The 17,934-nt window shown below is 36.0% G+C and overlaps 1 protein-coding gene across 3 annotated transcripts in view; it reads left to right on the forward strand.

The window, feature by feature from the left end:
* Window positions 1-4,918: 4,918 nt before the first annotated feature.
* LOC121738515 (G-protein-signaling modulator 2) overlaps window positions 4,919-17,934 on the forward strand; it is a 75,663-nt gene continuing 62,647 nt past the window's right edge. For 2 of the 3 annotated variants that reach the window (XR_006037298.1, XM_042130631.1), the window contains exons 1-7: window positions 4,919-5,157; window positions 7,155-7,384; window positions 9,057-9,335; window positions 10,014-10,253; window positions 13,748-14,012; window positions 14,984-15,163; window positions 15,611-15,816. Coding sequence is in view for 2 of the 3 variants with exons in the window: in XM_042130631.1 (XP_041986565.1) it covers window positions 5,113-5,157; window positions 7,155-7,384; window positions 9,057-9,335; window positions 10,014-10,253; window positions 13,748-14,012; window positions 14,984-15,163; window positions 15,611-15,816 (1,445 nt within the window). In the remaining variant the exon portion in view is untranslated. Of the gene's footprint in view, window positions 5,158-5,327; window positions 5,452-7,154; window positions 7,385-9,056; window positions 9,336-10,013; window positions 10,254-13,747; window positions 14,013-14,983; window positions 15,164-15,610; window positions 15,817-17,934 lie in introns of those variants that run through there. The other variant, XM_042130632.1, reaches the window with a different exon arrangement.

Raw genomic sequence — 17,934 nt, forward strand, 5'->3', positions numbered from 1 at the left:
TGGCCTTATAAAGAACGGGCTCATAAGAAGGCCATTTTAAGTTTAAATTTTTTTTGATTGTATTATAAAATGCATTGGCAATTAGTTATAAGATTTTAATGTGACACTCATTACTACTATTTTTAAAGAATTTCCATTAATATATTCTTATTTATAAGATGATGTTAAAGCAATGATCGTTATAGTTTTTTTAGATTATATAAATATATTAAGCATTTAATGTGTTGCTTAATTGAAAGAAATTATAAAGTTGTTTTAGTAAAAGCAAATAAATAAATACTTGTAATACTCTATTTTCAAGTTAAACGAATGATATATAATATTGGCCTTGTTTGGAGCTGTGTTCCTTGCAAGGCCATTTGGAAGAGCTTAACAAAACTCAAGTTTATTAAATGGCTATTGGAGCTAGGTTAAAAAGAGATTTATAATATTATGATACCTTTTACCTTTACCCTAATATTATGATACTCAACCTCATAAGACATACTCTACTTCATACTCACACACACACACACACACACACTATTACACACCCAGTTTTATACACACATATAATGCACTTCATTATGGTTATCAAATATAATAATTTAACCTAAGAATTTTAATTTTATTTGCTGTATTAAGATTTTATTAAGTAATATTATTGTTTTTAATTCCTAGAATATTTTTGTTCATTTAAATTTAAATTTAATTTTCTGTTTGTTTTTTTTTTGCACTCTTTTTATTGTAATTCGTTAAAAATTCCCCCATAGCACAGGCTGCACCTAGTTTGGGGGACCGCCACTTTTAAAATTGTAAACTAAGATTATGGTAATAAAGATTTGTATTGTATTGTACTTTTAAAACAGAGCATTACTTGATAATTTGTTTTCTTAATTTATTTATTTAATAAACGAATAGCAATCATTAATTTCCCGTTAGAGTGGCCTTACATTGTTCATGGTCCTTATATTTAAGTACTTAAGTATTAGTAATTACAAATTTAACTTGGTTTGAACGAGAATCGAGATCTAGCAAGTAGTTTTTTTATACGTCATAAATGGTAAACCCTAATTTAACTTTCATTAAATCTACTGAAATATAAAAATAAATAAAAAACCGTTTAATTTCATAAAAATATTAAACCTTATTGCTGCTGCGGAACCCTTCATGGCAGTCTTGGCACTAATTGTTTTCATTATATTTTATATTATACTTAGTAGTTTAAAAATAGCATAAAACTTGTTTGATCATTTCATATGGCAATCAAATCTAAAACAAAAAGCTTTTTAAGCTCAGCAAGCTCCACCAAATAGTAGGCCGTATAGCCAAGATATATCTTGCTGGATACGTAGCTAAATAAATACTTAAGTACATAAATCAAAATAATATATATTATTTTGTTTTGTTACTTAACTGCAAAGTTCAATAATAAAAAGAAACTCGTAGGTTTTCCAACTTTAGAACCTAAGTAAGGTCAGGTCGGGTAAGATGGACGCAGGGAGAAGAGAGACTATAACTAATAACAAGAAAACTATAACGCTAAACACCGAGCTCAATAGCTTTGTCCACACTGTGCCTTTTTCTGTTCGTCAAAGGCATGCGTTATAGCGCAGTCAACAGCGAACGTGAGGCATGCCCGCGACGCGTGCCCTCTGACCGTATACAAAACTTCGAAAATGACAATATTGGCGTTGCGTTCCTCGACGCATTCAATTAATGAATGCATTAATATGAAAGTTGATGACGAAAATTCAAGATGAAAGTGCACAGTGTGGACATAGCTTATGGTCACTACGTCGATAAAATAGTATTAGGTGTAGTTCATATATTCTTGGATGAGATGAAGCTACAACCTGGCAACTAAGCGAATAAAAGAGAGAGAGAAAAAAATCTGTTGTCAAACTTAAAAAGCCAAGTCTTATAGGCAAGTAATTTAGAGCTAAATTCCTTGCTTATAGGTGTTCCTTTTTTGTGTTATTAAAATATTAAAACCATCAGTTTTGCGGTTGATTGCTAAGGAAAGTGTAATTATTGCGTTTAATCTTTATTTTCTGCGTATTGCATTGTTTGTAGTGTGAATCTTTAGTGCTTTTTCGATGTCAATAAAAACATAATCTTCAAATGGCAAGCTTGAAAGGAGGAACGGTCATACCAGGTTAAGAGAAACATAATATGTTCCTCTTTCCTGGTTTCAAGGGATAACAAACATTTTTAAAATCCGCTAAAATACCGGCTGACTTTTTAAGTACTGGCCAATATTTGTAAGATTAACCTACCTATGTGTATGAACAACTTTTTCTATGGGACCAACTTTCGTACCCGAAATAAAAAGTCAGCTGTTCCATACAAAAGTATCGATCAGCTGTGACCATAATGTATGAAATAGGAGACTTTTTCTTTCGGGTACGAAAGTTGGTCGCATACAAAAGGTTAAGGTTTATCCTACAGGTTGGTACCAACTAATATTATAAATGCGAAAGTCTGTCTTTCTGTCTGTCTGTCTATTGCGTTTTGACGCCTAAACCACAGAACCAATCTTAAGAAATTTGGAAGATAGCTTGATACCCGGGGCTAGGGGCATAGGCTTAATTTTAACCGATCTAACCGGGACACTAAAGGGGGTCATGTTTTGAAAAATTGTGCCAAGCGCGATATAACCAAAACGCGGATGAAGTCGCGGGTGAAAAGCTAGTTTTTAATACATTCTTTTAATACCAGAAAAAATTTAACACCTCTGACCTTACCTATATGTTCCTGTTACCCCAAATTTCATTTTTGTATGCAGTCAGCCTAAATAAGGCCTTATTTTAAACTAGGAAGGTTTTCATTTCCTTAACTCAAAAAAAATTGATTAATATATATTATGCTATATAAACACTTAAAACATGAGTTATTACTTAAAAATATCGAGTGTTCCTCTTATCCCAAATCTCGGGAAAGAGGAACATTTTTGTGACCTCGCTTTGTCAATCTAGTACTGTGTGTATTTTTCAAAAGCGAAGATTTGTTTCAATTAATATCAAAAAAATAATTATACAAATTTTGATAGCTGAAGGCCAAAATGTTCACAAACCAGTAAAGGTTGTTTCTCTTACCCCACTTGACCTTCCTTAAGTAATATTACATTAAATTATAATATTTTCTTAGATTTTTGCGGGTGTTACATGGCATACCAGCATGCTTTTTATAAACACTTACCGATTTTAAGTTTTCAGCGGGGCTAAAATGGTCGCTTTGAAAAATCATGATATGATTCATTTTTCTAAAACGCAAAATGCAACTCTGCTTGCAATTCATTTCTGTATTTTTGTACTAATTTGACATTTGTCAGTTTGACAGTTTTGACAATTCATATGCTGAATTGATTTAGAGGAATTGCTAAATGTGACCATTTAAGCCCCGCCGTCTATCGTAGTCGTAATCTATACTAATATATATACTAATATTATAAATGCGAAAGTATCTCTGTCTGTCTGTCTGTCTCGATTTCACACTAAAACTACTGAACCGATTGTAATGAAATTTTGTACACAGATATTCTAAAGCCTGAGAAATGACATAGGCTACTTTTTAACTGGAAAAGGGGGTTGTAAGGGGGTGAAAATGCGTAAATTTGTTCAAATTAAGTTAGTTCCAAAAACTCATAACAGATGGCGCCAAGAGTTGCCTAGATCGCGCTATCGCTTGCTCATATGTATTTCTATAAGAGGTGGTGGTAGAGTAAGGTGTTTCGATTATTTCGATTGTTATACACGTTATTAATTAATAACTCACCTACCAACATAGATATCAGAATTCAGAAACAACAACGCCAGAACTACATACGCTATAAACTGAAGTCCACGCGGACGAAGTAGCGGGCAACAGCAAGTGCCCAAATAAACTTAGACCTCAAATTATAGCTAGAACCTCAGTCCTCACCCAACCACTAAATACTAACCAGTGTTTTAAATTCACTAACTAGAAAATACTAAATTAAATCGGCGTATTATTTTCTGCAAAGTTGCAACTGCCAACTACAATAGAATATAGATGCAACGATAAAAGATAGACATCAAACTAGTCTGAACACTCTAACACCAAGATGAGGTGATAACCCAGCGTTGAGCGCTCAGTGCGAGTATTCAAGTCTGAAGATCAATGGACAATAGGCAGCTGAACTCGATACAGCCGGGAGGAAATGCGATACGATTATCTCATATTAGCTTTCGGCTCAAGGCGTCAATCATAATTACCATTTCATGTGTATATGTATCGGCGATCAACAGTACTATATTCCCACTTACCAATCACACACATATTATAATAAATACTTAATAATATTATACCTAAGTAAAAAACTGGCTACTTGAAATAGTTATCTAAAAATAGCTGTGACTTGCGAGAACCAGACATACTTTTACTTTTTGGTTATAATAATTTGATAAAAGCAATCGCTAATCGCTAATCCAGCATTTAGCGATTGCGTTTAGCGATTAACGATCTTTAAGTTGTGCGCCACTTATAATAGTGATGGGTTCTTGTAACTCAAAAGTACTAAGTATGAATTTCTACAATATACCATATTACGTAAATCTTCATGAACTAACTTTTTCCACAGGTACCTATCTAAATATCTACCAGCGTCGTCTATAAAAGTTATTAATTTTAATAACTATTGTATTTATTAAAAACAATCATCCAAAATCCGAACTGCTATCTATGTAATGTTTTATTATTTGCTGACTTCGGCTAAAACTAAAATCATTAAAAACTATCTCGAAAACTTATTGGAGAATTAAATTTGCCGCCTTTCTAACTTCACTCGGGCCTCATATTAGTAAACCACATTGCCATTGTCATAATAAATAAAAAAATCAAGTGACATTGACGTAAATGTCAGTTGTCAACAGAAATGAGAACGAGAAGTGTCATTTGTGGAAGCGAACTCCGAAGTTGTTGCCAGTTGCCAATTGCTGCTTGTTCTCAATTTTGTTTGTGTCAACTCAATGAAACACTCAACAGTTAAATAGCCGTGAACGCCCTAAGAAACAGTGAAGCCTAAACAAATACTCTAATTATGAGATATATGTTATACATATTACCATAGTTTTTGTTTTGTTACGTTCTTTAGTAATCTTTAAACGTACGATGTCAGTCAGTGCGAGTGCGGAGAACCTTTCAACGGATGCACAGGTGTGTCTATTTACTTTTATTCGTAGCATATTGTTTAATTGATATGCTTAAGCGTTGTTACGCATTGCCGGGCTTATTCATCGGTAGCTCTGATAACAGGATATTTTTGTAGGACGCCAGCGGGCAACGACGCTAGTGACTCATTCATCAGACCCCTAATACGGATACCGCCGCAAATTTATATGCGTGAATTACCCGTGCCAATCTAAACGAGCCCATTAAACTCCGAAATCCTGGGTGCTATGTTACAGCAGTGATTGTTGATAAACTGCAGTCTTAAAACTGTCAGATGAGGTCAAAAGCTATCATTGTTTGGACTATTTAAATTTTGTGTATCTGTTGATCTCAAATTTTTAGGTCATAAAAATAATAACTATACTTGCAACATAGGTCATGAAAATACTCAAATTATATAATAGCAAATGTAGTGCAGAATTAATTATAATTAACACTCGCACACATTTCATCAATAAACTGGCTAGTCAAGTAATATTATGCATTACCGTTTGTTAAATTTCATAATCCAATAAAATACAAATAAACTACAAACAATTATAATTAACTAGGTCTACCAGATTTGTAAGATTAATATTTTTGATTAGTAAAACCTTTGTTTTGAGCTGCTACTGCTAATGAACCTTATCTTTATAAGAAACTAAATCAAAAGCCAGGGCACTAGATAGACAGAAATTCCTCCCTCTATGAACTACATAATTTTGATAGTCATTTTTACACTGTTAAAATATTGATATTCTATAATTCTTGTTTTAGGAAGTAAAATATTAATATTTCTGTGTGAGAGTGAAAGAGAAAAAGTTGAAAAGAAAATAGACAAAATACATATTTCTCTCTGACCTACCCAGGTCTTCTGTTATAATTGAGAAACATCTGGTTATATAATTTAATAATATGATGATGATTTACTACATTTCCAATCATCCAACTAACACTTGATCATTATTGGTGTCAAGTGGGACCCATGAACGGAAGCTGTTAATTTTAAAGCAGATTGTTTTGTATCATCTGTATGCGAATATAATCATAATATATTAAATGAAACTTTGAATACATAACAATTACAAAAAAATTTCTTTTATTGTTTCTGAAAAAGTATAATTCACTCAAATCTCATAAATAACATGGTTTTTAAAGTAACTAATATCTATTAAATGCAAAGTTACTAAATAAGGCCGCATTTCCACCAGAGATGTGTTGTGAGGGATATTTTTTTAAGATCCTATATCATCACCACGCTGAGCTGATAAAATAAAATAAAATAAAAATTGTATTATTTCCGAATAGATTTGTAACAAATACTTTCAGAACGTTGATGCTAATAGTGCCTACCACCGGTTCGGGTACTATCCCGGCGAGAAGAACCGGCGTAAGAAACTGATATCAGGGCAAGCTCCTGTCAATGAAGCAATTCTATTGATTCTCAAAAACACATCCCTCGCAACATATCTGTGGTGAAAATGCAGCCTATTAATACTCTCTTTTGGACCAGTAAAATATTTTTATGATATTTTTTACTTTCTAAGTGTCAGTACTCACATATGGTTTTGCTCGATCAAGCAATCATGTAGAGTAAAAACCACGGCTCGGGCTTTCATCCACACATTCAGTATTGCTTGATAGTTTTACTCCATTACAAAAGAAATTAGCTACAACTAATAAAAACTAAGGAAGAGTAACTGTGTCAAAAATTTGTCAAGCCTTCAAACTGGCTCAATGCAAGCCATCGAGCTGTGAGTTTTGCGGTCCACACAGTGGTTTTTGCCCGATTTTGAGTAAAACTATCGAGCAAAACCTGTGAGTACTTAGCATTAAAGGTATTTATTTGTGTAATAAAAAGTGAGTACTTAGCATTAAAGGTATTTATTTGTACCTGATGACCATGTCACAGAAAGGAATCTAGTTTAAAAAATCCTGAATTATTATACTATTTTTTTATGTAAATATAATATTTTATTTATGTAACTTTTTTTATGTCCTAGAGTTGTGATGGAGGCACAATGTGTCTGGAGCTGGCCCTGGAGGGAGAAAGGCTGTGTAAAGCTGGTGACTGCCGAGCCGGGGTGGCCTTCTTCCAAGCTGCCATACAAGCTGGCACCGACGATCTCCGAACACTCAGCGCTATCTACAGTCAATTAGGCAACGCTTATTTTTATTTAGGAGACTATAGTAAGGCCATGCAGTATCACAAACACGATTTAACATTAGCTAGGTGAGTTAAAAAGTTTTCTATTCTGCTACACAACCTGATGTAATTCATAAGAAGCAACATAACTGCAGTGTCTTAAAATGAGCACTTAGGTCTTAGTTACATACTTTAATTCCTCACCTATTAGGTACTGTTGGTCCAGTAGACAACAGAAATCTACTATTGTATTAGCTTGGCAAAAATGTAACAAATAAAATATGGTATAGGTTTCATATCTTTGGTTTTGGTATTGTTTGTTGTATTTGGTATTGTATGTTGCAAATATTGTAGAGTTGAAAGGGATGATCAAAATATATTGTGAAAGGAAAACACCACATATTTTACTTATATGGTGTTACTTGTGTGTATGAATGGTATGATTGACATTGCACGAATTTACGTCAGTGGATGTATGAATCATTTTATTGATGAATAACAATAAAACTCGGATGAGGATTGAATTAAATTATTATGTCTTATTGAGTCACATGGTGTTACGTGCGGATCCTCACCAGTGATGCTTCGCACACAATTTTTATGGCCGAGTATGTGATGGGTCATAAAATTACATAAATAATTAAGCCTGCTCGGTTATAATAAGCGCGCCGACTTTAAAAAAAGAAGGTTATCAATTCGGCCCGTATGTATGTGATTGTAAAAATAAAATCAAGTTGACGCCCACAACTCCGTTGTGCCAAAATAGATTGTAAAAAAAATTGTTACGTAAAAAAAAGTATTTTTACATAACAAAAACCACGCCCTTTCCCATCTGTTAAAGTATCTCCATACCAAATTTCATCTAAATCAGTTCTGCTGATTAAGCGTGAAGTTATTTGTAAGTTATAAGTAAGACGTGAATTATAGTAAGGAAGTATATAGTCTATAGTTCTATACTGTATACTAACATTTAAGTCTGTTCCAAAGATACTTGATACTATAATAAGTATTAGAGGGCAGACCATTATAATATTCAAATTCGAACATGAGATTCATATTAGTGCTATCTATTTTAATATTTGCCACAAAATTAATATTCAAAGGTCGCAGAGTCTGCACTGTGGCGATTATTTTTACTAGACTACCGAAAATGGCAGTTTCATGCATAGGTTATAAACTTAGTGAATTTTAGCTACAGGTATCATTTTATACTTATTTTAAAATTGACATTGATTTTACTATTTTGCTAGAAAATGCTAAGATCTGCAATAGTACTTGGCTAGCTGAGTACTTGGAAAGGGAATCAGGAAGGACAGACTCCTTCTCTTCGTCACATCAAATGTTTTCGTGGTTCTACCGTTGTGCATCCTGGGTACATAAATTATAATAACCATATTTATGGACGCTTCACACCACATCAGTCTGACCCTATACCTGAAGTGACTTGTGTAATGTGTTACGGGTACCAGACAACAGAAATGTATTCAATACTTCTATACTAAGGTATATTTAAGATTTTTATTAAATAACACACGTTTAATAAACATCCATGACACAGGAACATTGCAAACTTTTCGTTCCGTCGAAAAATCGAACCTGCGACCCCCGACTTTGAGCTGTACCACGCACAACCATTGAGCCACAGAGGTCGTTAACTTCAGAAGAGAATGTGTTCAGCTCCCAATTAAAAAACAACGAGACTTCTATGTGTCTGTTAAAAATCCTCAAAATGTGAAAAATCTAAAACATTTTATTCCAGGACAATGAATGACAAGCTCGGCGAGGCGAAAGCGTCGGGAAACCTTGGCAACACTCTCAAGGTGATGGGCAAATTCACCGAGGCGATACAGTGTTGCAAGCGTCACTTGGAGATCTCCCGCTCTTTGGGCGATAGACTGAGCGAGGGCCGCGCGCTGTATAACCTGGGCAATGTGTACCATGCGCAGGGCAAACAACTGGGTCGCGTGGGTCAGAACGACCCTGGCCACTTTCCGCAGGAAGTACGCGACTGCCTCATGCAAGCTGTTGTATATTACAAGTGAGTTTTATATTTTAAATACCTCATCATATTCATAGCAAGCTGTTCTATATTATAAGTGAATAACTAAATATTTTAGATGCCTGATCATATCCATACTTGTTATTTCTCATGCGAATGAGGCATTTTTGGAGTATTGTGTTATCGAAAGATTCAGATTGCGTCTGAGGTTAGTTTGGCATGTTATAAAAATGTATTTTTGAATTTGTATAATTGTAAGACGTAGGTCACACGCTCAGTTTCCCATCAGTTCAGTCCACCAATCTGGTAAGATTCACGCGAAACTGAACGTTTTACCCTCGCATGGACTAAATATTGATGGTTAGGATTGACAGATTTCTGAATATTTTGGTTATTTTTGCAAGATTGACGGTGTAACCGCGTTAATCAGTCAACATTCTTTAGAAATATTATAATATAGGTATTTTACCAACCTTACAATTTTAACTTAGCATTGGCGTCGCGCACCTTTACTAGTATAGATAGGCCCTAGTCCTCCCTAAAATCCTTTACCCGCTAGATTCTGATCCTTCATATTTTTTGTATGAAACTGTAAATTTCTTCACCTGACCATGAAAATAAAACAAATTAAAATTAATATTTTTTAAGCCCATAACAAAATTATTATTCCAGTATTATTCTTATACCTGTGTCAACTTATTATTTTCCCATTTCCAGGGAGAATTTAGAGTTAATGCGCAGCCTGGGTGATCGTCAGGCGATGGGGAGAGCGTGTGGCAACCTTGGCAACACCTGCTACCTGCTGGGTGACTTCAACCAGGCGATTAAATACCATACGGAGCGGTTGAGGATTGCCCAGGAGGTGGGAGACAGGGCAGCCGAGAGACGAGCGAATAGCAACCTGGGAAACTCACATATATTTCTGGGAGCGTTCGAGAATGCTGCCGAACATTATAAGTATGTATTCGATTTGATATTTATGTAAAGTTGATCTTAATGTTAATAGATTGAAAGTTGATGTGCCATTGGGTTTTTGATTGGTATTATGATAGCCGCATGACTGGCGTACTGTATTTTATAATATCAATTTGTCTCATCATCCTTATCTCTTTAACATATTTCTATATGCGTGTAAGTACCTCTTTCTAGTCAAAATATGTTTCAATCCAGTGATAATGGCGCCTTAATGTATTTCTGTAAATGAGTAAATAACCTGCCTGCTCGTTATGTAATATGCACGCGAATGTTAACATTTATGTTTATAGTGAATGTTGAATTTGTTTTGCTAGTTATTATGATTTCATAATACAATGTATAACAGCTGTGCCACAGTATAGATGATAATATTCAGTAGACCATCTTAACATAATATGAGTAACGCCTCCGTGGTCCAGTGGTTAAGAGCGTGGCTCTTGACTCGGAGGTGGTGGGTTCGATTCCCGCGTTGGAAACATGTTATTACCAAGTATTGTTAGGACAATGCAGGCTGCTCACCTGATTGTCTGACAAGTAAGATGATCTATGCGTCGGATGGGCATGTGAAAAGTCGGTCCTGCGCCTGATCCCTCGCCAGTCGTGTCAATCTTCCGTCCCACTGGGTTATGAGAGTAAAGGAAGAGAGAGTGCTCTTGTGTACTGCGCACACATTCAGACACTATAAAATTACTCCTGCGTAACTGGCCTGGTTTCAATGAAACTGGCCACCGTGCCCGAAACCAGCATGCGAGTTATTATTAACACATGAGTACACATGAGCATAAGCGTGATAAGAGTCTCTTTAAGCAGAACAATTTATATTTAAATTTTTGATGCTCTCAACATTTAGAATATTAGGTATGCTTTGCAATTTTTGTAACATTTCAAAAAGAAAATAAAAAAGTCAAGTACTTATACAGTATAACGTATATTGAAGAAGCAGTGAAAATCATTCTTTTTACTATTTGTTTCCCAAGATAAGCTTAGCGATATAAGATTTAATATTATTCATAAAGTTTGTATCTATAGTAATTAGTAACCAATAAAATGGATTGAATTGATATAAATCACACAGGCCAAATCAGTTCCAACTTGAAAAAAAAGGAACAACTCATAAAATAATATATGAAATTTTATTGTATAATATGTGCTTTTTCTATTCATCTAATTTCTACTGCGAATTTGTTCATTGTTGCAATACATGCTTTTGCTGCGTATTACATATCTTTTTATATAACTTATTTTGTTATGTTACGTAACGTTACTAGCTCTGAAACGATATGGACCAGTTTAAGTTTCTCAATATTATAATACTTTTAGCTCTGCAAAATGCATGGCGTTCCAGCGTTTTTTTTTTTCAATAATTATCATTTGTGTTTCATAAAAAGTAAAATTATGTTGTCCCTGAAACTACTATACTTACAAACTAAATTAGAAGCAAATATACTATAAGCAAAATGTACGGTTCCAGTGAAAATCCCTGTTACCTTTTCTACAATTACTAATTAGCATTAATAACATCGCCTATGGACTGTATGTGATGTGTACAAGTAATTAGCATGCGTTGGGGTGTTTACTCACCGTATCACAATATGCTAACATAATATATTTACTTATCATTGATTCAACTCAAGAATGTTATTTTATAATGTGTATGATATGACCGAGTTTTTCTTGAGATTTTATGGAGAAGTAGCGAATTTTGTGATTGTTATTGTTGATTATTATATTTCACTAAATGACCCGGTGAAATATGTATCAGTTTCCTCATAATATAAACCTTCCCTGGACTTCTACGAACATTTCAAGACTAAAATTAGCCAAATCGGTTCAGCTAGTTCAGCCGTTCTCGAGTTGTAGCGAGACTAACAAAATTAAAAATTTATTTTTATTTCTATAGATTATTATTATAAATCAATTTGTATTTTGTTTTATGTGGTACATGGGTGAACTTTTGTTTTCCTTATAATGAGCGATTTCAAAGATCTATGTAGGTTCCTAGACATATAACAGGTAATATCCTGTGTCTTAGACCGATTTCCTCTGACTTCCTGCAACTTGATTGCAAAGAAAGCTATTACCATTGCAAGAACAAAATGTACCATCGAGGGAATTGATTCCTAGGCAGTTGACAGACCAACTTAATTTGGTCAGATCATGTCAATTAACATCAAACTAGGAAGGTCCCCCATCTGCCTATGAACCAACTACTCAGCTAGTACATATTATGCTTGTAAATGTCTTTTGTCTTTTGCTTTGTAACAGGTTCGAATCCTGCCATGATTTAATTTTAAAGGCGTTTTCTGCGTTGAGCGTGTGCCCGCCGTGCGCTCGCCATAAGTCTCCTCTACATATCGGCGGACGCGTTGGCAGATTGTATCTGCGGATGCGTCCGCCGATGTGTAGACGGCGGTTTTTGCTTGTCTGTGGTAAGTATTTGACGTCGGCCGATGCATCTGCCACACATCCGTTTGGTGTCGGTTTTTCGACACAGATCAAAGGGATCGAGCGCGAATGCAAGTCTGCCGATGTATCAGTATTCGACGGAAATTTAGTGGGAGTGGACGTGTGTGTTTGTCGTCGAAATGGCTAACATGACCAATGAGGAAACATTTCAGTTCGCCCTAATCAAAATGAAATAAATATTATTATTAGGTATATAAGTTAATATTGCCAAAATATTTATTTCGAATATATTTTCAATTACTTTGTCCTGTTTTTATGTATAGACAGCATCCACCACCTTCTTTTGCTCCACCATTTTTTTTATTACTCTACTGCAGTTCACTTTTAGGTAATAATTATAAGTGCTAATTAAGTATATAGAAGCAGCCGCTACTGTCTCTATATCCATTTTTTGCGGCACGAGTTAAGTCTTTCACGATTGAGCACAGACTGATTAACTCACAGATGTGTGGACGGATCGCAATTTATCCGCAGATATGGTTGCGGAGCATCTCCCGACGCATCCGCCGATATGTAGAGAAGGCAATAGTAATCGTGCGACGGCTGATACGCTCAAAGTGCGACGGCTGACACGATTACTATGGCGAGCGCACGGCGCTGGCGCCCGCGACGGGCACTCAACGCAGCGAACGCCCTAATTACAACGTTAATTGACATAGCATTTTTAATTGTAGATACTGGCCAATACCTTGAATAACCCATAAGTGACGGTAAATGCTTTCCATTAGGCGATCACTGAGTTTGTCAAAATGGCGGGCCCGTTATAACGTTACGTTATAATGTTTTTTTTATTATTTTAAAATTAAATCATTCGCATAGCTTTTAGATATCTCTACCTCAGTCTTGAAGCTTGTAAATCAAGATATATTAAAATTTCTAGTGAGACAAGTAAGTTAGACCTTTTTACCAGAATTTCTCCCTGTTTATAAGTGAAAAAAATGTTTGGTGTCTGATGTACTGGCATACATCTTGACTCAATATAAGTAAAATATGACGATATTCCTTCACAGACAAACTCTCGCTCTCGCTGAAGAGCTAGGAGACGCGGCAGTCGAAGCCCAAGCGTGCTACTCCCTCGGTAACACGTACACCTTGCTCAGAGAGTACCGTATAGCCGAGGAGTACCATGCCCGACATCTCACAGCAGCCAGGAAGCTGCAGGACAGAGTTGGAGAAGGCAGAGCTTGCTGGTCGCTTGGCAACGCCCATGCGGCATTGGGCAACCACGAGAAAGCGCTGTACTATGCGAAGGAGCATTATAATATATCGAAGGAGGTGAGGATATAATAATTTTTATTTATTAAACTAACTCAACTACAATAATATATTTGGGGAGATGTAAAATATGTTAGGTGTTAAAAGTATTTATTTACACTGGGTGTAACAAATTGATAATACTTTAGAGTTTGCACGTGTCCCTTATATGGTCACTGGTAAGCTTTTGTGTATTTTTTTAGTAATTAATGCTTTCTTGTTCTAAAATCTGATATGATCTAAAGAACATGACTGCACTTATAACTCAATGCATTTTTTTTGTGGCATGATACTAAAATGCTTAACAGCATCCATAATCCATATAGAGTTAACTGTGAAAGTAGCAGCGCTAAAAAGCAATTTTTTGTTATCTGTATGGGCGAACGCCCCAGTGCCATGAATAAACCCATACAAAAGTTTAAAAAGTTACTCTCATCTATAAGTCACATAAAGGGCGCTTGCTAGTAATTAGTGCGTAGCTAGATCTCATTAAGTTAAATGTGATTTCGAAAAAACAATAATGCGTTTTAACTCGACGTTTTAGCCATCTGTTGAAGGGTCAAATATTTATGAAGTCACGTGTTTTGTATAGCGCCATCTGTTTAGTGGTTGGAGATTTTGCTTGGTTTGTTTACAAGTGTTTAGCTGAACCTTGCACATTAATGCAATGGCTCACAATACAATGTTGTTGATGCAATGGGATGATAAAATGACTCATTCGTAACTGGACTTTATTTACCACACAAGAAAATACACATTTGATAGACCCGTGGTATTGAGATGCGTGGTGCAAATTTGAATAGGTCATTTAGAAATACTAGAGGTCGCCTAGTGGTTGAAATTCGACCTTAAATAATAATGAAGCAAACAAAAAGATGGTAGTGTGCACATTGTAGTGTGTACTGTCTTAATACTTCATACAACGTCAGAAAATTGACCTCTTTATAACATTATTATGTTATATAAATAATCTATAATAATTTCGTTTGCAGCTGGGTGACGTGTTAGGCATGGCCACGGCACAGATGAACATAGGCGATTTGTGCAAGGTGCTGGGGCTGCCTGTGGAGGCTGCACCCTCGCCACCGCAAGAAACGGACCAAACTCCCCAGACTCCCTTCATAGCCCTGCGCGTTAGACGACAGAGTATGGAGCAGTTGTCCCTTATACAGGTAAGGGAAAGAACTGACATATACAGTATATACTTAATGGATGACCCCTTATTATTAAGGGGTCATCCATTAAGTATATACTGTATATGTCACACCTAAGTGGGGTTGTCGACGTAGGTGTAACAAGGATGGGGTAGGTCCTAAGTTATGTGACATCACATTTTAAATTTCATAAATTGAATAGCAAACAATAGGGGGGGGGGGGCTTCATTTACCATTATGTTTTTGCTTTTCCTGTATACAGGGTGTAACAAAAAAAAGTAATAATACTTTAGGGTATGTATGTGTTCCTTGTAGAGAGTTCACTGTGAATTGTTTGTGGAAATACAATATGTTTAACACTCAATTACGACCCTCTTGCACTATTTGGCCTATATTTAACTGAATATTGTTTAAGAAATAAAGTGGTAAGAAGATCTAGTTTTATTATTTTTTTTTCCAACTTAGATAACACCCGATGCGAAAAAGAAAGAAGAGAAGTCTGACATGGTCCGAGGGGAGTCGGAAGAGAGTGACAACCCCACGGAGATGTTTGAGCTGCTGGCGCGCTGTCAGTCAGACCGCATGGACGAGCAACGAGCGACCCTGGATAAGGAGAATCGACCGAGGCCGAAGGTGCAACGATCGGCTAGCAACGGGAAGGAGAATAATGGGTGAGTTTTCAAAACTATTTATTATAAAGAATGATAGTTGGTGTTTTTAAATAAAATAAGAGGGCAAACGAGCAAACGGGTCACCTGATGGAAAGCAACTTCCTTCGCCCATGGACACTCGCAACATCAGAAGAGCTGCAGGTGCGTGCCGGCCCTTTAACTTTTTAAGAGGGTAGAGAAGAAAATAGGGTAGGCGTTTGGTCCTCCGGTAAACTCACTAGGAGAAACCCAGCGCAAATCGCAAGCTCTGTTTCACGCCTTTTTTCTGTGAGCCCCTGGTACTTCTGCGTTCAAGTCGGCCCATTAGTGCCGAAGCATGGCTCTCCCATGGTTAATCGTGTTTGTATCTAGTATCTTTATTACTGGACCGATTTTGTCGAGTCACAGAGTAGACTTTAGGGACTGGCCAAGGGCATAGGACACTTTATACCGCAAGATACGTTTTTGACAAGATCAGAGCCGCTTGCAAATAGTCTAGTCATAAACTGACTGATCCGGCAAATATTGTTTTGGCATACTTATGCGTCGAGTCGGGTCTGCAAAATAGATGTTGCTCGATTTTTAGACCTGACCGGCACACAACATTTTATAAAAATCGGTCAAGCCGTTTCGGAAGTGTTTGGAAATAAACACTGCAGTATATTAACCTACTTACTAAAATACATTGTGGTTTGTTCTTTCTTATCGGACGACGGGAATATCAACTTGTACCTTTACTAAGTTCAATTCCGCATCACATTAATTCAAGGTTAAACGCCACTCGATTAATGTTTGTTGTCATGAGTGTCATGACCCACCAGCTGTATACAGGGTGTAACAAAACAAAGTGATAATAAATTAAAAAATTTTAATCGGGACTTAACGCGACTTATTCAAGTAGTAATGCTAAAAGTTTAAAATGTTAAAAGTGATATTACTTTAGGGTGTGTAACATACACACCCTAAAGTTATACTTTCACAGTGAAATCCCTTATATGGAGTTCACTGTGAAAGTAGCAGTGCTGATAGATGCTCTATCAGCGCTGCTTTTGAAACGAAGTTCCTTACCGCTCGTTGCGAAAGGGGTCTAGACGGAAAAAGTTGTAACGACCCTTTTTTATTAGTACCTGCATAGTAGGGGTGGGTAGAGGGCGTTGATAGTATTCGTGGTCGTCAACTAGATGGCGTATTTTTATAACTACGTTCCATCCGGCTACCTTATCACGTAAAAATAGCGATCAACAATCTGATGCTGGGTGTTCACGAATGTCACAAACAATGGTGTCATGTATAGTGATCGATTGAAATCGTATTGTTTTGGCTGATACGAAATTGCGATTTTAATTTTATCTAATTGTGTTTGATAGCCCATTGATTGAGGAAGGCTATAGGCTATATTTTATCACGCTAAGACTAATAGGAGCGAAGAAATAGGGGAAAATTTGGAAAAAACGGGGGAAATTATATGAAAGGGCTTATTTGAACGCGCTAATCTCAGGAACTACTGGCCCGATTTAAAAAAATCTTTCAGTGTTAAATAGCCTATTATCGAGAAAGGCTATAAGCTATATTTTATTATTCTACGACTAATAGGAGCGAAGAAATAGAGGATCGTCCGCGTTAGTATAGTAGATCACGTCCCAAGTATTATTTATTGTACAAAAATATTCAATGTACAGCATTGACTTCCCTACGATTTTATTATATATAGATGTACCGGGCGGCTTCGCTTGCGTAATTTAGGAATTTCACGCGACCGTACATTTTTCCGCAAAAAATAGCCTATGTCCCTTAACGTGATCTATTCTTCATGTTTGCCAAATAACATTTTATACGTGGGAGAGCCATGCTTCGGCACGAATGGGCCGGCTCGACCGGAGAAATACCACGTTCTCATCGTTTCCATCAAAAAAAAAACACGACTTATTATCTCATGCGGTTAAGTTAAGAATTGAAAATGACCCCGAACCAAAGAAAACAAAATGTAATAACTATATTGTAAAATATTTTTCACAGTTTCATAAAATATTTACAGACGGATCCAAAGACCAAAATAAAGTGGACACAGCTATTCTGGATCCACAAATAGATAAGGCAAACATTACACGGTAGGTTTTGCTGTCAGTTTTACCACACTCA

This window comes from Aricia agestis, chromosome Z (assembly GCF_905147365.1).
Source record: "Aricia agestis chromosome Z, ilAriAges1.1, whole genome shotgun sequence".
NCBI classification, from domain to species: Eukaryota; Metazoa; Arthropoda; class Insecta; order Lepidoptera; family Lycaenidae; genus Aricia; species Aricia agestis.